We start from the raw sequence: 23,938 nt of genomic DNA on the forward strand, positions 1-23,938 counted from the left end.
GAAGTTGAGGGGTATAAATTGATAAAAAACTGATTTGAGAACAGACTCAGGTTCCAAGTATAGTGTTATGAAAACATAACTAAGAAGCATAAATCTTTGAAACTGAAAGCAAATGCATGTTTTCAGTAGTAAGGGACAAATGTTGCAAAGGCACACAATTGCAAATATGCAGTTGTAAATAAGTCACAGCAATAAGGAAAAAGCGTGGATTTGTTCCTTTCAGGGGAGATATGCTGCATAATCATCATTAATTAGAATACACAAAATTAAAGATAATAACTAAGTAAAGACGAGGGCCATGACTACTCTGTTTATTAAGACAATTAAAAAAATCTACTATTCCTTCATTGCTACTTCTTGTTTACCTTTTGTATTATGTGCATAGCTTAATGAAAATTGCCTGACCAGATTTATTTCCTGAATGGTGTGCATAAGCACAAGTAACACAGGTTTGGGACAATGCATGTATTGATACAAAATACTGAAGAACATATCTTCTGTCTGCACTTTTTCACTTATGTGTGCTGGATGCTGTTCTGTTACAGCGGTGTTTATTCTTCTGCATCTTTGGTGTGCTCCGAAAAATTTGTAACTCAATATGTGATAGAAATCAGAGGATACACATATCATCCTTCTTTGTGTTTAGAGATGTCATATGTTAAGATTGGATAAACCTCTCCTTCCTTCCTCCTCTCCCTTGGTTTCTGACCATCCTTATTTCTTTCCCACTCTTTCCACTTGTTTTCTTCTGATGCTCTGTGAGTGCTTTATTTATGCAAAATTTAACCTTAGAATCTCTGATTTTTCCCCCAGCCTGGCTTGGTACGGTGGAGATAAAGCTGGAAGATTTAGGTCTGTAGTTTTCGATGTATGTCTGAGTTGGTTCAAGTTTTTCTTAGCTTTCTTGTTGCAACAATAAGTTGTTTTTTCTTTAGACTGCTTCATACTTCTTACAGTAAGCATTTGCTCATGGGACATGGGGAAGGCTGGTGGTTTTGAACCATTGACTAAAATCAGCGGGCAGATATTTGTATGTTGCTGTGATCCATCAAGCCTGGAAATCTTTCTAGCCTTGGTTTCTCTCAGGGCAATTTGTTGCAGCCTGGGAAGAGGGGAGATCTGGGGAGACACAGTCATTAGGAGGTTGGTGCCTTCTTTACCAGCGTGCCATTGTGTTCGCATGGAAATACTGTCATCTACTGCCTTCAGAAGGTCTTTAAACCCCATGTCCTGCTGAGGCAAAGGACTCCTGGTAATAGCTCTGTTTGCCATTAGTGAGCGGGGAGGCACTTTGCTTGTGCTTGTCATTGCTTGGATGTTTGAAGGAGGTTGGTTGGTTGCTGCTGTGGTCTGTGATCTTTCCTGAAGGCATGATTTTCTGGCTTCAGTCAAATCCTCAAAATCCTTCAGAGTCTCCTGGAAGTCCAAAAGTGGCTGATATGTGGGTCCACATAGTGTAGTTTTGCTTGATGATGTAGGAGGCCCAAGATGAACCAACTCTCTGTTTGCAAACTTGGAAACTAAATAGAATACAGGATAGGTCAGATTGGCGTTTGCTGCAATGAAGAAAAATAACATTTTAATATCAAAACATCTTTGTCACATATAACAAAAATGTGATTGAATTCAGAGCTCTAGTAAAAGCATAAATAAGAACAGGTCTTGACATGGGATGCAATTTTGCACTTAAGATTAAAAAAAAATAATTATCTGGAGGTAAACAACCAGCAGTTTTCTGATTGGATGAACAGTCTTAAATGAGCATCTCTGCATAAAGCTGCCTGATTTAATTTTGGTGATTATGGTGATTTAATTTTAGTGATTACCTTTATGTTTCTGGGGCTATTTATCCAATTAATTTAACCATATCTCATATGTGAATAGATGTGGGCATGTAGTAACCAGAGCAGGAATAGGTCGACATTCAGATTTGGAGTTTGATGATCCACTATTATGCATCTACGAGTACATATGTTTTTAAAGACTATTGAAAACGATGCCATGGAAGTGAGTGCAACACCTTCTTGAGTGTAGCAAAGGTGTGACTCTTACACCATACCAACATTCAGCTTGCAAATTTAAATAATTTCCTTTTTTTTAACTGATAAATGTATATTTTTAGACGCACTGTAGCAACTTCCCTGAATAACAACATACAATTATTTGTAAACAGAACCTGCAGAATATAAATTAGATCAGGTGTTGGATTGCTAATTTGTTTTTCACCTGATCATCATTAAATTAATAACCAAACTTAAGGGTGGGAAACAATTGCTCAAAAAATTTGTCATTTCAAACAAAGTAAAAGGATATTTCTATGGCATTTTCAGGAACTGTGTTCTCTTTTATTTTTCCCAGACATACGTCCTAGAACTCTTTCAGGCTGAGATGCCAAGACTGTATTTCAGAGCAGTACCTTTTGTCAGTTTTTCCTGTTTTTCAGATGTAATTGCAATCTCATCTTGTTGAATAGCGTCTGGCACTGCCAGGGTTACTACAGAAGGGAAAGTCTTACTGTCATGATTTCTGAGATTTTCCAGAGTGTCCATTTCAGCTTGCTGGGAAATTGGATTTTCTGACTCCCCATTCATGTGTTTATTGGGATTAATATTGTGTTTTTCTACAACGTTTTCCCTCTGCAAAATTATCAAACAGCATTTGATTAGTATGGAAAAGAAAAACACCTTGAACTTCAAAGGAAATCACAGTACAACATGTGTAATGGGAAATCTTGCTTATACACAGACCCTGTTTCTACAAACTAACTGTTCCTCTGAGCAGATGCCATGCCAGAGGTTCTTCTTGAAACTACACTGCATGTGGACTGACAGACCCTTCCTCCCACTGTACAGGACACAGGGAGTTTTCATGAAAATCCACATAAATATCCTGCTACAGTCTGAAACCCCATGATAGCTATCTGTACTATTTGCTGTTTCTCCTAAGACTCTCTTCCCTTAGGGCTGGCCCTCTTGAAAAAGAAGCTTCTGCAATGCATTAATTGTCCACATGGATGTTCCAGTTCATACCAAGCTTTTTTTTTGCACATTCTCTGTATCCTCTCTGACAGACCCACTTTGCTGACATGCAGCTGCCACTTCAAGGATTATCTGTAGTGAGTTTTGATCTTTTCACTGGCATCCCCACCTCATGCAATCTTCTTGCTTCAGAAAAGAATGTCTTTCTTTCATTCTTTTCATAGAAAAATATTCCCCTCGTGAAAGATACATTTTTAATTTAATGAGACATCAGAAGAAAAGTGGGAGTAATTTCAGAGAAGAGGTGCTTTTGAAAGTTTGCATGTATTTTGTGAGTAAGAAAAATGTTTGGAAAAATCTTAAGGGCCTCAAACCTCATGCTTGTGGGGTTACTCCATCCTTCCTACATATTTGCAGCACCCAATCACAGTCAAGGAAATTATTTTTTAAGTATTTATAAGAAGAAACACAATATGTTAAAGTTGACAACATATTGCTAAAACCACACTAGGTCAGCTGGGAATTGGAGATGTCATAAGCATTTTAGGCTATGCAATCAAATAGTCCCCCAGGATTTTACACACTGCTAGTTAAGAAAACAAATTTTCATCTTACATTTTGCAAGCTGTCACCTTATATACAGTATATCAGAAAACTTGCCATGACTGCTTTTACTGCCAGACCTCTTAAGAGCTAATTGGTTAAGCACCTGGGCAGGAAGCTTTTTGGCAGAACTGCTATTTTCTGCAAGGGCTAGCTATAAAGTTCTGGATGGCAAATTGTAATCATTAAGGCTCCCTCTTCTACAACAGAACACATAAAATGTAAATACATTGCTTGGAGAAATTACGATGCATAAAAGGACAGGCTGTGTTTTAAGTTTATCCAATGACTTATGGCTCAAATTTGAACATGGAAAGGATCTTATGCCTTTTTCAGGGTCAGGCTTTCAGCAGACTTCTCTAATTGCACCCAGGAAAATGAGAATCCCATCTGTTTGCATCCAAGAAAACTATTATTTGTATGTACAAATGTTAGCATGTGTATACAAGGAGGAGCTGCAAACACAATGACTCACACTGTTTTCCCAAACACAGTTTTTTTGTACATGAAAATAATTTCCATGGGCTTTTTTTCCAGTGGTAGAAGTGCTGTTAAAAATTTGTCCCCAGGAAATTGTACGTTTCTTTGGTATTGTGTTAGAAATCACACAGCCCAGTCTGCTGCCTGGAAGGAGCTGAACATGGTGGTTTATGAATATGTGTTTGAATTCCAAACATGTTTTGCTCTGATTGTATTGGTAGAGCTTTTATTGCATGTTATTCATGAGCACTGTCATGAACACAAATACTTTTCCGTTTGTGTTGATATTTGATATGTTTGGTTCTTTATGGGCAGAACTTTCAGAGGAGCTGGATGCCAACTTTCTCAACAATTAGCTGAGGGAAGGGAGGTTTTTAGTTTGCTTGTGCTCCTTTCCAAACGTTAGCTCTCCATCAACGTCTCTTTTCTTAGGCAGACAAGAACACACCATATTCTTTATGGTCCTAAACAGAAATCATTTCAGTGGATGGTGGTTTGTTTTCCATCGCTTGGTTTCACCTGTGACTTTGTTAGTTGTTACTTATTTGCTTCACTCAGATTTAAATTGGCACTCATTCAGATGCACAAGAAAATGCTTATGCATTTATTTTATGCCCGCCAGTTCTTGTTGAACTCCATAAAGTTAAAGCAGATGCTATGTTTGCAAGCTCTGGAAAGCTGAAACAATGTTGTGAGGTTTAATGACAGCTCACACACTGCTAGTAATAAATAGCAAATAGCTGGCATTATACAGAACAGAAAGAATGTCTATCTATGCATTTTGAAGTATCCTTTGCATAATTTGCAGTACAAGTGTCAAATATCCATGCTGTTGTAATTAAGCTCCAGTACCATTACCAGAGGCTCAACTAGAAGATGAAGAAAAAGTGGGAAGCTTCCCCCTTCACCCTCTGTTGACATCCTCACACTTTTCACTCTGCTTTGCAGTCATGGCCAGGAGGTGAGACGGGCATGGCAGCCTGCCAGGGAGGTGCCTGTGCTTGGCCTCTTCCGGACCAAAGAGAAGGATCCTCCCCAGGGCTGATGTCCGACCAGTGCCTTTCTTTCTTTTTCCTATTTACTCCATTTATGCTTTGGGCTAAGTTTTGTCTTTGTGACAGCATATGTGTGAAGGAGCTTTTGCTGAAGAACAGGCCAGAGAATACCGGAAAAATAAGAGCATCCAGCAATAAAGCTCCGTGTGATTTCTTAGCCAGCCTTCCCCAATCCCTCCCTTTTTGTTGCCTGAACCTCAGCCCTTCTAGGCAATAGGAATACTATTGGAGAAATTGGCAAGGAAGCAGCAGCACTGGTAGTCATTGTTTGAAAGAGCTCTTTGGGAAGACTGACTAAGGCTTGAATGAAAAGCAGCCGAGAGGTGATCATTGTTAACTACAAGTGTTTGCAGAGCCTTACTGCCAACAAGGGAGAAATAATAATTTTCATAATGGAAAAGATTGTAAGTGGGATTAGAGGGATAAAATTATGGAACAAACAATGTAGAGTGAATATTTGGGAAAAAAACCCATGAGCTTTATGAAAACTCTTTGTTAACAATAATCTCTAAATGGTGCTCTGAATGGTGCTCTAAATGGTAGCAGGTTGTGAGTTTTTGAGTTTAATGGTATCACTTACAAACTCTGTGATTATAAACAATAGGAAACAAGCTTTTAATGACAGGGAAAGATTTCCATTATTCTCCGAGTAGCAGATACTACAAAGCATTGTTTATGTTAGAGTCCAATCTGCCACAATTATTCATCGGTGGAAAAAAACCCTAGTCATGCCTTCCTTAAGTTTTTCCTCTTTTCCTCCTTTCTCTACCAAAATCTTCAGTCTGCCTGGGCAACATATATATACTAAGACTCAAAACAATAATCCATACCATTATTAGCCAACAGTCAGAACCATTTTTGAGGCTGTGTTTGAATTCCACTTGGCCCTCTGCCTTGGGAGGACCCTTTGGTTCTGGATGGCAGGAAGCAGCAAAGCCCGATTCCTGGTCTGTAGCCTGCTTTGCACACTTGCTCGCTGCCCTGCCCTGCTGGAAGAAGTGGCAGAGGATCTGAAATCCTGCCACTTACCCAGAAGTTTCCATCACTGCAGGCTGTAAATCAGCTTGATATCCAGAGGTTCAAGGGAGCTGGTCCACAGCCTTGACAACATGGCTCTTTCTGTCTGAGTTGTGATTTAGCGGACTCAATTTAAAATTATGATAGGAAAAAAGCCAGATATGGGAAGGAAGCCTCCTCCCCCTATGTACGCACACACTCCTCTACTCATATTTTTGAGTTACGGCTCTGCCTGCAAACACTGCTCAGGCTGCTGCTACCTTGGGGCTGTGCATTGGGATGGAGATCTGGATCTGCTCAAGCTCATCTAAATAATTTCTGGAGGAGTCAACTGGACCTTCTCAAAATACAGCTTCTCCGGGGTGAAGGTTTTGAATGGGAGGCTAATCGCTGATGTGTGTTGTTTTGTAGCTGAAACTTTTCCCACTGCACTTGTGTGTTAGAAGCTGGAACTTGGCTTCCTGTCTGTCCAGTTTCTGCCTGAAGCAAAATTTTTATGACTGAGCTGTGAACCCCTGAGTGGAGATGGTTGTAAAAGAAAAGCTTACAGCTTTTTTAACTAGTTGTGGCCTTACTGGTGATTACTATAATATTTTCAATTTGTTTTTTCAATTTTTTATTCCCTCTGATCTCGCTCCATGTCCCTGAGTGAGTAAAAGCTGGAGTCCAGGGGTAAGATATAGTGGTAAAAGTGCCAAAAAGATACTGGCACAGGATTTTACAACTTTCATAGTTCTCCACTCTCCTCCCCAGACTTTGGACCATACCTGCATGGAGCAGTCTGAAACGGAAGGGATGGTAAGGTTGCTGGGATGCTAATGCTCCTTTTCCCAAAGGAAAAATAATCTTTTATGTAATGCAAATTAATTCTCAATCCCATTACAACCAGCAGCTCATTAAAAAAAATAATTATTACTCTTAAAAAAAAAAAAGATATTTATCTCTGAGAAAAATCTTTTAAAATAATCACTGCTGAGAATGCCAGAATGCAGGCTTCCAAAGGATGCACTTAGATCTGCAATTTCTTTACCATTTTGGGTAAGTTTTGTCTCCATTCCACAACCTGCCCTGTTTTCCTTGGTGCTGCATGGCTGTACCAATATTCCTTGTATGAGTAATACAAGGGAGAACACCATGCATATCATGATCATGATGTCTTACCTGGGTTCTTCTGTCTGCTTTCTGGTACCTGAGCAGTTTCTTCAGCAACAAGCAATAAGATGCCATGGCAGAAGAGGGTCTGTTATTTATTAAAATTCTGGTAACTTCTGAAAGACTGAATTCCATCATTTCTGTCATATAGTTTAAAACAACAGGATTCAGTTCACTGAGGCAAAGTCTGAAAAAAATAGTTAAACACAAGCAGTGCATCCAGGCACTGTATCAGGATTTACTACAAGCAGGCAATGTCATTCTCATGCTGTAGCTAGAGGTGGCTGAGCAGACTGAATAGGCACACTGCGGTGCATTGTTGTGCAGAAATGCTGCGCCTGCCGTGCTAACCTCAGTGCTGGGCTGAGATTCTGTGACTGTATTATTAAACGTCCTATTGTTGATACAACTGATTATTCTGCAAGGACACCCACTAGGATTAAGCTTGAAAAATTAGAAGGTGGAAAACAGCATTTTTTCATTCCAGTGTGTGTATTTGGGTTCTCAGTACAGTAGTCTCAAATGGATTAACAGAGGGAGACAGCAACGGCATAAGAGGAAAGGAAGAAACCCAAAGACAGGAAAACTTGAAGGACAAAAAGATAAAACCCTAAGGAGAGTGTGTGATTTTTGTTTTTAGAGACATGAAATAGTAAAATTAAACTAGTTATGTTGTAATGAGAAATATTTTCCTCAGAGGATGCTGAGAGTAGTAAAGTCTACTAGAGGCATTTTAGAAATACTGCAGCTGTGGGTCCTAAGGCAAAGAAGACATATTTTCAAACTTGTCCACAGAATCACAGAATCACAGAGGTTGGAAGGGACTTCCGGAGGTCCAACTTTGATGTTAATGGGAACAGCCATATTTGAGTAGAGGGAGGGTCAGAGATAGGAGCAGTGGGCAGTTCTCAGAGAGATGAGTAAACTGCAGATAGGTTTCCAATAGCCCTGGCTATGGTTGGTGGTAGATGACACAGATCGTGGTAGGAAAGCCTGCAGTTCTTCCTGTGAACACGAGCAAGGAGTTCAAGCTTTTATAATAGTCTTAAACAATACAATGGCTTGCTATGAAAAAGTGAAGACTAATTATGTCCAATTATGAAGATGGATGAGAATCAAAATCTTTAGAATGATAGGAACTTTGGTGAAAAATAAAAATATCATTCCCTCAGGTAGAAATCTGAGACCTTGTTAGGCAGGAAAGGATTAAAAGCAAACTCCAGAAATTAGTGGCACCATTGAAGCATGTCAGGAGCAAAATTACTTATACCATGGATATAAGCAGTTTCATAAGAATGTTTTCTCTCATGTAAAATTTATCTATGGTAAGAAAAGTTGACCTATTTTCTGAAATAAAAGTCTGGTATTTTCGGACAGCCTGGCACCAGTAAAATAAATTTCTAAACAAACAAAGCCATTAAAAAAAAAAACAATTCTGCCCTCCCCAAGCCCCAAATCCTGAAAACCCATGCTAAGAGGGAGATGTGAAATTTATTACCTGTTCTCACTGGTAGTAGTGTTCAGGATTTTCTTGGTGAAACCTTCATTCAACCATTTGTCTTTCATTGCTTCTTTGACTCCAGGCCTCTTAGCAGGGTCAGGCTCAAGTAAGGACTGCATAAAGTGTACAGCTCCTGCACAGGATTCGGATGAAATGGTATAATTTCCAATAAGCCCTGGTTATTCAGGCAGGTCAACAGTTTCCTTCTTCAGAAAGCGTGTCCCCTGCTTCTCTATATTTTAAGAACCTAAACTAAAATCCACTCTCCAGGGCTATCTGCTCCACAAGACAGCTCCAGTTCTCCTGAGGCTGCCCCTGTGTCCCCAAGGATGTCTGAGCAAGTTAGACAGTGTGGGTCCTGCCAGGAAGGAAGATATGGATCTGTGGATGCTGCTATGCATGCGGCGCTGGACCTTGCTTCCTAATTTGCTTGATTTATCCTGATGAATGTGGCATATGGCATAAATAAGCAACTGCAGCATTAAGCCCACTCAGCATTTGATCAAAGCTCTGCAAGGGGGCACGTGGAGTTATTTCAGTCCAACAAAGAAACTAATCACACTGATAAAACTCTGTATGGAAGGAGGGAGATGCACCCCTGTGCCTAGATAACATATTGTGCTTTGGCTTCCTGGTGTTGGGTCACAGCAAGCTTAAACATTCCTATATGCTGGCCACTGAGTTCCAATACTGCATGAAGTCCCTCTTTTTTTTTTTTTTTTTTTTTTTTGAGAAAACTCTACCAAATTCTTCCATATTCCTTGGGGATTCTTTTAAATGAGCAAAATGGCAAGTGAGCATTAAACTGGGGACATAATGCTCCTTTTACTTTGTAATCTCCTTCAGAGGAACTTAGATCTAAAATATGCAATGCTATGCTACTGCTGTCTCACTAAATTCCCAGTGGACAAGAGAACAATGGAGTTATCCACAATCTTCCACTGACTGTGTGGGCTTTGTATGAAAGCAGAGATAATGTATTTATTAGTAGCAGCTATAACAATAACATAAATAGGAAAAATCAGAAATATTATAATTGCATCAATGGAGAGCTTGTAGGAAAATGGATCTGCTATCTGGTAGCCAATCTCCAAGGAAAGATAAATGAGAGTTTAATGTACAAACATTCTGGACAGCTAGAACAGATATCCTCATACCATTTACTGGAGGAGAATAAGAAATTATATTATCACTTTATCTTAATATTGTGACTGCGGACTAGATCCAGCTAGCTCATCCTGGAACTGTCTGCTGCTTCCCAGTGCTTGGCTGCAGGCAGCCACTGCAGCTCATCTTGGTTCCCCTGCTCATTCTTGCCTAATGTCAGAGCACAGCTACACAAAGGGTTGAGGAGGTCTGAACTTGGACTGGTAGACAGCTGGGCAAGACCTGGCTCATTCTCTGCCTTCTGCCTTCATCACTGAAACTGCAGGATTTAAGGGGCTGTGAGAAGTTGCCAAATTCTCTGATGGTCAACAGAGATGGTGCCAGTCCGGGTATAGAGAAAATAGGGACTAAAGCCAGAGGTGTGTAGGAATTTTGAGTTTTGTGGAAGTAAATTTTTGACCACAGATCCAGAATGCACATACACCAATATTGCTTCTATGCTTTAAAACTACAGGCTCTAATCCAGGCTGCAAACTACCTTTCCCAGTAGAAGACTCTGTAGGCTGTAGCTTGTTAAAGATTGTCAGTAAAATTCAGTGGAGAAGGGTGTATTTCAGTGTTTGGTTTTTTTTTTATCATGAAAATGATCAAGATTCATCATGAGAAAAAAAATCCCAAATCCTCTCATTTCTTTAATTACACAGATGCTGTGGATTTTGTTTTAGACAAAGATAAGTTATTCAGGAAAAAAAATCTAATGTTTTAATAACTTAAAAGATTTTTGGGAAAGACAAGAAAGAGTGCCTGGCTATAACCTGCATATGACACACTGAGCATGAAGGTGTTCTCATTTACTGCACAACTGCTATTCTTGTGTAAAAGTAATGTACATTTTATTCCACCTGCAATAAGAACCAAGCACAGTGGTCTTTTGAAAAGAGACAACAGCGTCATCTTCCTACCAGGCTGTCAGACACAGATCTTGTCTAAGACACATAAGTTATTTCTAAGAGGAAACAAACAATTTGGAAAAGGTTCATACTGTCTGCCAAAGAGAATTTTATAGTACTGATAAATTTATCTCATGAGTTAGATCTTATTTATATATATATATTAGTATTCTTTATAATAAAATTGAGTGCATTACCAGGGGAGATATCTGATGGAATTGGGCTGATTTCTCCAATTACCATCTTTTGATGTAGTTGCTTGATATTAAAAGGCTCCACCGTGAAAGGTAATGTGCCAGTTAGCATAGCAAACATGCTAACACCTCTGTAAAAGAAAACAAACAAACAAACATTAGAGCCCTATATAATGCTAATAAATATCCTAAAAAAAAAAAGACAATGCTGTGAGTTGGGTTTCCGAGATTTGCCTTCAATGTCAAGAATGAATTTACAAATTATCATCTCCAAACAGAAATTTGCACTGAGGAGACATCTTACACCTTTTCTGTTGAGTAAATGCTGTTTTATTGATAAAAGAATACTGTGGGATGTGTACATAAAAGAGTTGTTACAGTGAGTGACTGGAAAGCCTCCACTGTTGAAAGTGGAAATCTGCTGTTTATTTTTAAAATAAACTCACTGAAGTGTTAGTGCAATGTACCCAGCCCATCAGAATAAAGTATTTCTGTTTCGAGGCTGAGTGACAACACAGAACGGCAACTGATCTGGTAGATCCTGTTCCAAATAGTAATTCAATTCTTCTTGCTTTGCTCAGATTGCTAAATTAGGTGTGACTTATGCCTAGAAGGCACTTGTTTGGTAACAACTTGCTGTTGGCTAGAGACCTAAAGCTTTAACTCTTGCAAAATAGTAATAGTTTGCTAGCATGATGATCAAGCTTTAGGAAGGCTGAAGACACTTGGGCTGTCCATTCTGGAGGAGGCTGAGAGGTGACATCACTCTCTGCAGATTCCCAAAGAATGGAGAGGGAGAAGCTGGGCTCTGCTCCCTATAACTGATGACATAACACATGGAAGTGGCACAATGCTGCACCAGGGGATGCTCAGACTGGACATCAGGAAAAATTTCTTTGCCTTGAAGGCAGTCAAACACTGGAACAGGCTTCCAACCAACGGAGGTTGTTGATGTCCCATGGCTGTCAGTGTTCAAGAGGCATTTGGATGATGCCCATAATAAAATACCTCATCTTTTGGTTGGCCCTGGAGTGGTCAAGCAGTTTGATTTAATGATCTTTGATGGTCCCTTCCAACTGAAACAAACTATTCCAGCCTCGCCTCGCCTTGCCTTGCCTGGCCTCCAAAGGTAATTGTAGCTGGAATTGTAGTGGGACTCAAACATTTATTAGTGACAACAGGCTACTTCTTCTCTACCCACCAACCTCTCTGGATTTGTTTGAATACAGCAGCTGCTTTCTTAATTCAGCTTGTGCACGACAGCTAATCATTTTCCAGTTTTCCAAAAAATCTTTAAAATCTTATGCAGAAAAATCATCAATAGGCAAAATGGGCATTGCTGTTCCATGTTGCCTCCTAGGAGCATCATCTGTATTGCACTTGAATCTGGTTAGTTTTCTGAATGTGTTTCTGAAGGAATTTAGCTGCCTCCTTCATCTGTAACTACTCCTTGTCAGTCTTACTATGTAAAGTCAGACACTGGAATCCTTCAGTTCCAGGGTCCAGTTGATCTGTAATCCTTTATTTATTTTGTGACAATAGGAGTAAATTATCTTTCTAATCAGTGTTAATCCATCAGAATTCCCTTTCCCACGCTGAGAATGTGAACAATTCAGGTTAAACTGTAAATATTCTTGTATGGGAACTGCTGAGTCATGGCCTGAACCACTGATTGAGCACCTGGAGGAAAGACCCAGTCAGCCCTGGGAGCACAGGTGAAGGCAATTCACCATGTGACTGGAAGGGGAGGGGACGGGGAGAGGGGCAAGTTCCACCCCTCTTAGGCTTCATTTGAGGGCTGACTGCCCCTGAGGAAGGATCTGTTTCTGGAGATCCTTCCTTGGTGGAGGCTTTTTTGTGTGAAACCAGAATCTCCTGATATGGGTGAGCGATCTTCTTCCCTTCCTTTGTAGCACCTTGCTATCGTGCTGGTCCTTCTACGCCTTTTCCATCGTGTTGATCTTTCTGATCCCTACGTATGCTTTATGTTTAAGGCTCAGAATATGTCTGTGTTAAATACTGAGGGCCTTGTATGAATTGTAGCCCTTAATCAGTTATGTGATGTTTATTAATAGAGTAAGCTCAATAGGTGGTTCTAGGGTTATTGTTTTGCCTTCATTCAGCCATGTGAAACACGAAATAAGTATAATCCTATTTAAGTGCTGTCAGCATCCTTTAGACCTGATTCATCTGGGTAATGTCTAAATAAATTCAGAGTAATGCTTTTGAAATCCAGACATACTGAAGTAGTTCAGTAGAGTTTGTCCTTCATCCTTAACTTTGTGTACCACTAATATCCTGTAAATTTAGAGGAAGCTGAGGTATGAGAACCATGGCTAGGTCAAAACCCTGATATATTGTATGTCTGTCAGAAACAGGTCTTGAGAAGAATAATGTTCATTATTTATTTACATGCATATGTGCATGTGTGTCTGTGTATGTACACACAGTGTTGTAAAGCTGATTGAGAGAAGCAGTCTCTTAGATGCTCTGAATCATTCTCTGGGTGACATAATCCCTCTCTCTTTTGAGCATACAGTAACACAAAGCTTTTACTCTAGACCTCTGTGTTAGATGCTTAAATGTAGCTACCAGCGCTACTGTAGTTCAAGCTAAAACACTCTGTCCTTTCTAGATACACAGTTTAGTAAGGACTGCCAAGACCTCCTGAAAGAGACTCCGTATATTTGTAGATAAGCAAGGAGGTGGGCATACCAGTTCTGTACAACCTCTCTTTCCTTCTGGCAGGTGTACAAAATGAGGATGCTTGCATTTGGATCAAGTGCAATATTGTATGCTGAGCAGCAGTAGAATATTAAGATCCATTAGATCAATGCATATGTGGAGTGGGATGGGATGAGGCACTTCTAAGTTAAAAAGAGCAATTACTCTTACATGCCTCGTGAGCTATTTAAAATCCACTTGCTTTTATCATGGGTTTGGTAGCACTCTGAACTTTACCCTACCACTTGTTAGTTGATATACTGAAGTTTTGAAGTTTTCTTTTCTGGCAAAATATACCTTAGACAGAAAATGCCCGTTTTTCAGCACAGGACTTCCAAGGAGCTGAACTTGTGTGCCTGAGTGACAGGAGGGTGAGAGATTCATCTGGGGGGCTGTTATGTGCGACTTCTTTATCACTTCAGAATATGTTCCTATAGCCTGATGGCTCTACCTTCTGCCAGCTTCCCTTGATACAGGGTTACTCCAGAGCAGCATGCATATTGCTCAGTCATTCTTTTTCTACAATGTTTTGCAATGAATGCATATTTCAAAACTCATTTTTCACTCCTCTCTTTTTTCCTAGCAACCCTTCTCTGTTGTCTCTCTGCTTTCCCCATTGATACCCTGAAGCAGAGTGCTCCCAACCCATTTAAATCAGGGTCATACCCAAACCATTCAGTGCTGAGAGTGTTCCAATAAATATATTTTTAGATCTACTTACATGGACCAGACATCCACCTTTGGGCCGTACTTTCTATGAGCAAGGAGTTCAGGGGCAGCGTAAGCTGGGCTCCCGCACTGGGTATGTAACAGCTCCTGAGAGAGACCCTCAAACTTTGCAGTATTGCTCAGTCCGAAATCTGATGGTTATAAACAACAAAAGTAAAGCCAAAAATAGGAGAAAGATACAGAACCAATATGCACTATGGGTGCAGCTAACTGCTTTATCTCCTTGCACAGCATTGTAGTATTGCAGATGCCTTTAGGGCAGAGCTTTGTGATTGTTGCACATAACAGAACAATCTTCCGTATCTGAAAAATGAGGACCACAGGAAGTTTGATTTCCTGAGGGACCATTACTTAAAGCAGCAAAACATATGCAGAGCAATGGAGACAAATAACCCAGATGTGCTGAGGCAGATGATGGAGCCGTTGCTGAGTCCATGCTACTTCACTGGTGGGCCTAATGTGATGGTTGATAGCATGGGTACCCCAGCACACCCGAAGCAGTGGGTTGAGGGACTGGGGCCAAATGGTGGGTCTCCTGCTGCGTGACTGCCTCAGGAGTTAGCCTGGGGTTTTCATCAAGAGAATGGGGCCTGGCGGTCACCGTTGGTGGCCTAAACAAATCCCTGGGATTTGCCTGGAGGAGGAGGAGAGTTCCTATAATCATTTACAAAGGGAAGACAAACTGAGTAACCGTCTCCTCAGGCATCATCTTCTCTTGGCTATATTTGCTGACAAAAGCTTCTCAGCTAGCATTAGCATCTGGTGAAATCTCAGCTTGCCTGCTTGAGTATGAACAAATAAATGTGCCATGAATGACTGGAGCAGTAACAGCAAAGCTACCCAGCCATGAGGCTGTACTCTGGCTTTGGTTGCATTTGGTTTACCTCTTTTGGCTTGCCTCAGTTGACTGCATACTTGTACAGAAGCTCAGCTCCACAGCTGAGTGAGCACAGCTGAATGAGTTACAGCATCTAGCTCAGCAGGCTGCGCTTTGAGCCTGTTGTAAATGTGGGGTAAAATATGTTGGTTTAAGCCTTTTTCTCTGTATGTGTGCATGCGTGCGAGGGCAGGGGGGAGAAGGTGCGATTGTACAGGATTGGCTGGCAGTCAACCTGGGATGAAGAACTGGTTCCTTTTTTTTTGTTCTCAGAGGTGTTAAGCTTTTAAAAGTTTGGGAAACACTGGCTTAAACATGTGGTGCCTCTAAAAGTGAGCTTCCCTTGCGGGGATTTTTCTGTGCGGTTTCCATAGAATAAAATTAATGTTTCTCTGAGCTGTGTTAACTGCTTGGTGAAAATTCCCCCATTTTTCTAAATGTTTGCTTCAGAACCCTCGCAAAGTTTCTGTGAGTGACCAAATGGTGAGGTTTCTAGTTCAAGTAATGACTTGACAGAAGCTAGTGCTCCCATACCTGCGTTTTGCCCCAAAAGATTTATTTCTTTCTCTACAAATCACTTCTACTTGGAATGGCTTTCTACACATAAAAGCTGTAATTTTTTTCTTGCTTCTCCAGCAATACAGTAGGGAAAATGCCAGACAAAATTGTTTGCCTTGTTTTCCTAAAAGTATGTTTCAATTCAAACTCAAATAAACAAGCTGTGAAGTTAGACTTCATAACTTTCTTTATACAAAAAGCTGCAGTATGTTCACTGATAATTGCAAATTCACTCATACCAATGTGTTTTTTAAATAGTAGCTGAATTGTCACTGAAAGCTGCCTGAAGTAAAAAGCTGAAAACACAGTTAACATGTACGTACCAACAATTTTGATGTTGTTGTTCTCATCGAGAAGAAAATTTTCAATTTTCAGGTCCCTGAAGTGAAGACAGAAAGCAAACTTCAAGATTTCTGGTGTCCCAGCTAGCTATTTGCTGTTATATTTTAGCAAAACTTAGTTGAAATAACAGCAATAGCGCTGCACAGCTCTGCCTGCAATTGTAACAAGATCCTAAAATTTTCATGTTGTGGAGTTGTATTTAATGGAGTATTTTATGAGTATTTTTAAATAGATTCTTCATTTTAGAAATAATCCATTCTACTGGTGCATTAGTTTGGAAAATAAATAGTATTTATTTCTTTGTTTGAGTGAAAAAGGACGTTGCAGCATGCTTGGACCTAGAGCGTTTTTTGTCATTGCTTGAAGCACTGAGCGCTGTTGAATATTTCTACTTTCCTGTGGAGTACATTGTGTCTGTGGGATTTGGATGATGAGGGGGAACTGGGAAGAGAGCCATGCCTCGCCCCCAGTGGTGTGTCTGAGCGAGGTTAGAGCAGATACTTGAAGGTGTAGCCACCTCCAGAGTGATATCTGTGGAACCAGGACCATCTGGGAACAGCTGCCCCGCTGGAGGACGTAACTCAGAGCTGCAGGAGGAATGCTGCTAGCTGGCTCAGTGGCTTGCTTGCTTATTGTGGGAATGCTTATATCCTTACAAATTAAAACCAAAAGACAGAATATTGCTCCACACTGGGGAGTGCCTAAGTGGCAGCTGAAATGTTTTGCAGTGCAGGGGAATCCTCTGCTGGTGTAGGCTGGTTGTTGGCAGCCAGTCCAGCTGCCTGCAATGCTTTGCTGGACCCCACAGTGGCCTGTGAAATTGGGACTGGTGTAGCTGGCAGTGATGAAGAGCTTTCCCTTGGTTCTACGGGGATGCAGAAAGGAGACAGTAAATTGGAAAAGCAGCTCTGAGTACGTGGAAGTGCTTTTGCTAGCCTAAAGGCCTGCTAGTGTAGAGGAGAACAAGTCAGGAGGAAGGATGGGAGGAAGAACAGAAGCACAGGGCATGGGCTGGGAGAGCCAGCACCATGATTCTGCAGGGATGAGGTCTGGCAGTTTAATGGGGCTCCCACCAATGCCTGTTTTTTATGGAAGCATCTTTTTGTCTCAGTGGCTCTGGATGAGACAGTATTGCACTTGAAAAACTGACACCCCAGGCTGAGAATGGGATGGACATGGTTCTAATGATAACTTATTAAAAAGTTTTCATTTGAATAGAGTGTGTTCTGGGATGGCAAAGCAGTTGGTGCCCAGAAGCTCAGAGGTAGATGAAAGATAACTTTGTACCTCTGTGGCTCAACTCTGCTCACTAAACTGTGTGGCTTAAAACCAGTTGGGTTTCAGACCATTGCAAATCTGACATATCTATTGTTTTTAACACCCCATACAGCACCCTGATGACTTTTACTTCTCTCCAATTAAATGATGTTACTTTGGATCCCCACAACTGCTGGTCTGATCTCAACAACAGAGATGAGCACTTAGTTAAATGGAACACTTGTTCTCTTGCCTGATAAACCTGATAATGATAGCTATTAACTTTTACAAAGTGTCTGAAGTTATCCTGCATCAAAAATACATTTTGTTCTTTCTTTTCTGAGGAAACCTTCCAAGAAATGGTGTAACTTTAAGCAACTTCATGCAACTTTTCTCATTTCCATGGGGACTTTGGAAAGAGTGCCTAGAGGGCAGCTTATGATGTTTGTCCAGGTCTCTGGTCCAGTAGTGATTCAAAAGGATATATATGTGCTTTTTTTATGGGAGAGGGGAAAATATCCAGGAAAAATTAGGAATTGTACACACAGGCAGATTACTGACACTTAGCAAATGCCAGCTGTAGGAGTTGGTAGCTGGCTATGTGTGTGCACTACCCCAATCCAGTTGCGAGGTAATGTGCTTTAGCTTATATGTATTTATTAGAGGCTTCAAAGCTAAGATGCATTACCTCACTGCTTCAGCATGTCTAGAGCAGACACAGGGATGGTTAGCAGGGCTCAGATGATGACTGCGAGCTTGTGATGCTGCTCTACCTGGTCTTGTGCTTGAGCCCTCTTGTACAGGGACAGCAAAAAGTTGTGTGATGGATGAACAGGCAAATGGGGCCATGCTGTGTCTTATTGCTTATTTTGTAACTCAAACATCAAAATCTGTGCTTTCTCGTGGACAAGAAAAGTAGACTCTGCCTTAATTTAAGCCTTAAGCATTTGTTGGATCAGTGCTGATTTTTGTGCTGAACAGAAGTGAAGCTCAGGGAACAAAATAGCTGTCAAAATAGGGCACAAGGTTTCTGATGGGCCATATTAACTTGGACTAAAAGCAGTTAAGTAACTGGCCACTTTTTTCATCAAGTATCTTAGTAAGACAAAGGGGAATACATTTCTTTTTTTCAAAGGTATATCTCAGGGTTAAAAATCAGAAATGTGCATGTGATCAAAAGTGAATTAAATTAGCCAATTCCTAAACTCATCACTTTGGAATGAGACCTGGTAATCACTAAGCATCTCCATTCTAGTAAAATAAAGAGGCCCAGGCACAGCTCAAGCACTGGCACAGTTATCCACCTCATGGAAGTGTTACCATGATGTCTGGTTTTACCAGCACCTCCCTAGCTGTGCCCTCACACCCACAGGGCAGACCCATTCCCAACAGCAGCTGAGGATCCCTCCCTTCCTTTGGTGGAAGTAATGCAAGCAGTTGAGTTCTACTGAGTACTTAGATGAGAAAATCAGATTGACTTTGTGAGGTAACTTTCCTATTTCTGCGCTCATGTTTCTGGAAACATTGATGCCTTCTTTTTAGAAGAGGATACACCCACAATTATCCTCATTGGTTTAACCTCTGCAGTGAGTTGCCATAAATCACAGCAATTGGAGTTGAGTGCAGGAGCCCTTCCAGATCCACAGGATGTGCTGAGGATGGCAAGCCATCACCTGGGCAGGAGAATTTTCTGCTCCTTTTCAGTCTGCTTCAGGTTGCATGTCATGGCCATTGTTGTGACCCTCAAAGCTAGCAGCAGATCATGAGCGAAGGAACGTATCCCCACAAACAAGTCTCCATAGGAGCACCTTGCACTGTTTTGCTCCTGACTGCTCTTAGTGTGCGGTAAATGTCTTCTCTTGCAAAGCTTTCCCAGCAAAACAATAACAACTGTTCAAGAGAGAAGTAGGGGAAGAAATCAGATTACTCCTCTGCTCACTCAGAAGAGCTGTTTCCAAGCAAAGAGAAGGGAGAGGGCTTGTGAAATTCACGAGGAATGTTGTCATGGGAAGAACTTAAACGTTACGTCTGTGGGCACTGAAGAACTGCTGTAAAACAGATTATCTAGGGAACCAGCAAGTCAGAGATGTCAGCCTGGACTGAACATGTGAAGCCCCTTGCGTTTGTTTTCTGGTGTTTTCTGCTAGTTTCTTTGTTTAAATTCTCTAGCTAGATAATGACTCTTTCTGTTCCTTATTATTAAAAAAAAGTCAATAATTACATGCTGGATTGCAAGCATTTCAAGTTTAGCAAACAAAGCACTTGCAAATGCTGAGCCATCACATTCAGAGCTTATTTGTTTAATGGTTGCTGTAATGATGCAGTCGGGGAATTACTTGTTAGGTCTTGGGGGCTTTCTCAATGAGTGCATTTATCATTTAAATTGAAGGATCTGATTGACTGTGAATTATTACAGAAAAACAGAAAAAATATTGGGAAAAATTGCTTCTTGCTTTTTCTTCTTCTTAAAATGGAAGTTCTTATTCTCCTGCTCTTGGCATATGCTCTGGGGCTCATAGTGGAAGGAAGAAGGTCGGCTCTCTTTGCTCAGGACCCTCCAGCACCAACAGAAGTCACGATCTGTTCCAGTAATGCAAAAGCCAATGTGGCAGGTCACCTGATGTGACCCACTGTAAGATTTTCTCTTTGCAGCTGGTGACCTGTGATTCTCCAGTAGCAGCTCACTCGATTGCTGGTCTGTCCTGGGTGATGGGTAGTTGTTTCAATATGTTGTGGCTAACCAACCTATTTACATAGTCACACTGGAATTTTTCAAACTTGATCCAGGTTTGTCATCAGCTAATACTGAGATATTTGTGGCAAAGTGTTAATTTGTTGTGTTCATCAGCCTCTATCCCTGGACTTTGTTACTTACCCCTCCCTCCCCCCCCCCCCAAAGTACTGCACAACATCTCAATGTCTACAATGACTAAAACAAAATGCCTTATTAATATGGGCTGACAGAATGTTGTCTTTGGAGACACTATTATTGGGAGGGAAAATCAAAGGCATTCTCTTTATGAAGAAGAGTTCTCTTTTCTTGCACACTTTCTTGCTTTACTGTTTTTTGGGAGGGAAAAACATCTTACCTGTGAACAATCCCGTGGCAATGCAGGTACCCAACCGCAGACAGAATCTGCCTGGTGTATCTCCTTACTTCCCTTTCTGCCAGCCTCTGTCTGTCACAGATTCTGTCTAGGAGGTCCCCGCCAAGACACAGCTCCATCACCATGTAATAGGAGTTGTCAGTCTCCAGTGTCTCGTATAGCTGGACAACATTGGGGTGCTTGATCATCTGATGTATCCGAGGCTCCCGCTTCATGTTTTTTAACACGTAGGAATCCTGCTTGGCTTTTCTCTTGTCAATGACTTTTATGGCCACCTGAATTACAGGGTATATGTAAATAGGCAACAAGCTTGGCAACCCAGATTAATTTTCAAAAGTACAGGTGGTAAGCTGGCATGTGGGAGAAGCTGATGCAGTCATGGTGTTGATAACTGCTACCACCAAGGGGGTCATCCCCCATGAAAGGAAACACTTCACTTCTCTTTAAGGCCAAAGCGGGAAGGCTGAGCTCTGCCATATACACCACTCTGACTGCAGTAATCAGTATATTTGTAACACTCTCAAAAAATCTAAATGCTAACTTCATCTGTAGTATACCACATCTATTTTTCTAACATGTTCCCCCCTGGTTTGGTCTAAAAGCCATTCATGATACAGCAAGCTGGGATCAAAACCTTTGCAGTTTGGGAAACCAGCCAAACAGTGATGCTACTGCAGCTGGAAGGAAAGTGAAAAATCAAAAAAATGATTCAGATAGGATGATAATCCACCTTTCCACAGTTAGGGTTTGTGGTGCATTATTTCAGCCCATCTGGAGACAAAAAATTATCCGTGTCCTGCCATACAAGTGAATACACTTGGAGTGGGTAGCTTTCCAAACGTGTTGTCCAAAGCCTTAAGGGTCAGATACATGTCCCTAATTACTCAGTAAAGATTACTAGGTAAGCAGGTTTGAAATTGTCCTTGTGCCATACCCTACTCTCTTTCATAGGGAGTATATCTTTGTTGCCTGTATTGTCTTATAATTGTGGAAACAGTTGTACTCAGTACATAATCGCACATGTGACTGATTATACATGAGCAATAAACTCAGTTTATGAGGTTAATTTATGAGGATAAGGTTCAGAGGATAATTCACCGAGTAGATTGTGGTTTGCAGATTAAATGGTCTGCAGTTCTCTGACATAAGCTACTGCAAGGCTACTCACAGTGCCTGGTGTGCGGTGCCCGCCCTCCCACTGGGTGCTTACCTTCTCCCCCGTGGGGACATGCAGCCCCTCCATCACCTTGGCGAAGGAGCCCTTGTTGATCATTCTGCCTACTAGGTAAGTCCCCACTTGTTTGGTGTGAGGGAAATCCTTCCTGCTCTCCTGAGGCATCTTGCTAAAACAAGCAGGTATTTCTATAGCCTTTATGTTTTCCTCCCATTCTGGTAATATCGTGTCCACATTGCCAGTTTCTGTCATTTTGTCCTCCAAGCCTGCTTTGCTTGCTGTGGGCATCCCTGAAGAGGTGCTGCTGATTTCTAGATGTAGCTTCTGATTCCTGGCAGATCCAGGCACTAAGTCTGCCCGTCCTGTGGTGCAGGTGCCACCCGCTGAGCACAGAGCAAGTAATCCTTTCCTTCTGTGACTTTGTTTTGTCACTGATCTCCACCCCGGGCATACAGCTCTGCTCAAGCAGAACCAAGTGGGAGATGATTAACCTAACCTGATACACGGTGTCAGTGAGTGTCCCAGAGCTGCCCGGCCAGGTGACACATAATCCCAGCACCAGCCTGCAACGCGTTGCTCTCTTCCACCTGTAACAGCTCTCTAAACATGTACGCAGTGCAAGCTGCACCAACCTGAGCCGTGTATCTCCTTGCTGGTGCACGAGGGCCCGCGGTTATTCTCAAAACACAGCGGTAGTGGGCATCAATGCAAAGCTGAGCTATGTACCTGATGCTGTATGAATGTTGATGCATTTGTTGTACAGAGCACATAAATATGCACTTGTAGAGCATTTAAGTCCCAGAGTGCTGACCTGAACACAGGTCTCACAGAGGTGTTTTTCACTTCCTGGGACTTGATTCCTCTTCTGTAAAATGTAGCAATATGTGAGAGCATTTTTATCCCTAGAGAAATGACTCACAAAAACAAGAAAAAATAGTTTTGTAGTTTTTTTCTACAGCTGTTGTCCATCTACATCTGGCTTCATTACCTCAGTCCTTTCCAAAGTCATGGAGGGAAAAAAGCCTTTCCAGAGAGTGCTTTCACATACCTGCAATTTGAGCCGGGAGTTACCATCTCTCTGCACTGACTGCAATGAAACCTCAGAGAACCAAAGCTCTCCCCATAACTTAGCATGATGACGAATCCTTTCTCCACCCTTCATCACTTGGAGACGAACAATAAGCAACGATCTGCTCGCTTGATTTGACTCATGAGCTCAAGAGGAGCAAAAATTTTCCAGGATGAGTGAAAATGAGAAGGAATTAAAAGTGTTTAAAATCTAAAGTGGATTTAATGTATGATTTACAGTTTCAACTGTTGTGGACAAGTTCAGTGCATCGCCATCTGCGCGCAGCTGCTGGCAGGCACAGGCACTCCTTGCCTTTTTGTGCCTAAGGAAAAGATGAAGCCCCGTGAAGCTGTGCATATTGTCTGCTCATAACACAGTTGTCATGCTTTGAGCTCTATCTGTAGTTATGCTGGAATGGGACTTCACTTGCTAAATTACGTGTCTGTCTTTCTGTTCTGCACAGAAATCCAGGAGCAAAGAGACATAGTTGTCCAAGGAAAGAAGGAGAAAATTCTTGATTTGTGCTTGCTGTTTGCTTTGCCTCCTTGTCTTCCTAGACCACCGTTCATCCACTTTCCCACTAAAAACAAGGAAAAAAAACAAGCGAGGGGAACCACTGCTTAGGACAGAAACCCCATATTTCTGGCATGTTTCAGCAGAAAGGAAAAAACCTCTTTAAAAATATAACAAACCTTAAAACATGATAGCTAGCTAAGTTAACTATTGCTATTGTTGGGGAGAGGCCCAATCTGACGCCTTCGAAAATGTTGAAATCGAAAAGCTTCCAAGTACCGTCTAAAATGATTTTTTGGCACAGTGGAGGATTAAAAAGGGGGAGACAGGGAAGAAGGAGCAAAAAAGAGTCCATCGCTGTTAGAGAGTCCACTATTTCTGATCTCAAGTCTCATGAGGATGTAATCCTGTATGAAGACAGGAGCCATCAACCAGCGCTAGTAGTGGCTCTTTTCTGTGATGTAGTTAATACATGGCTTTCTGTACTGCAGTGAGAAAACAGTGTGAGAAGAGACAAAATAAAGCAGACTGCTGAGAGAAGAAAGGTGCCA

General features: G+C 41.3%; 1 protein-coding gene across 1 annotated transcript; it reads right to left on the bottom strand.

The window, feature by feature from the left end:
• Positions 7,160 to 22,097, bottom strand: LOC110396394 (hormonally up-regulated neu tumor-associated kinase-like). Its single transcript, XM_021392010.1, has 7 exons — positions 21,842 to 22,097; positions 20,614 to 20,906; positions 16,249 to 16,304; positions 14,483 to 14,621; positions 11,041 to 11,168; positions 8,784 to 8,919; positions 7,160 to 7,472 (listed from the first exon to the last, which is right to left on the bottom strand). The coding sequence occupies exons 1-7, from the start codon at positions 22,091 to 22,093 to the stop codon at positions 7,160 to 7,162; spliced, it is 1,317 nt and encodes a 438-aa protein (XP_021247685.1). The 5' UTR covers positions 22,094 to 22,097.

Source organism: Numida meleagris, chromosome 3, assembly GCF_002078875.1.
Source record: "Numida meleagris isolate 19003 breed g44 Domestic line chromosome 3, NumMel1.0, whole genome shotgun sequence".
Lineage (NCBI taxonomy): Eukaryota > Metazoa > Chordata > Aves > Galliformes > Numididae > Numida > Numida meleagris.

Excerpts from the sequence above, each read along its gene's own strand:
- LOC110396394 (XM_021392010.1), bottom strand. The coding sequence starts at position 22,093 with ATGCCCACAGCAAGCAAAGCAGGCTTGGAGGACAAAATGACAGAAACT. Across the intron at positions 8,920-11,040 it reads TCCATCAGATATCTCCCCTG|GAGCTGTACACTTTATGCAG; the intron begins GTAATGCACTCA and ends AATCCTGTGCAG. Across the intron at positions 7,473-8,783 it reads ACTACTACCAGTGAGAACAG|ACTTTGCCTCAGTGAACTGA; the intron begins GTAATAAATTTC and ends TATTTTTTTCAG.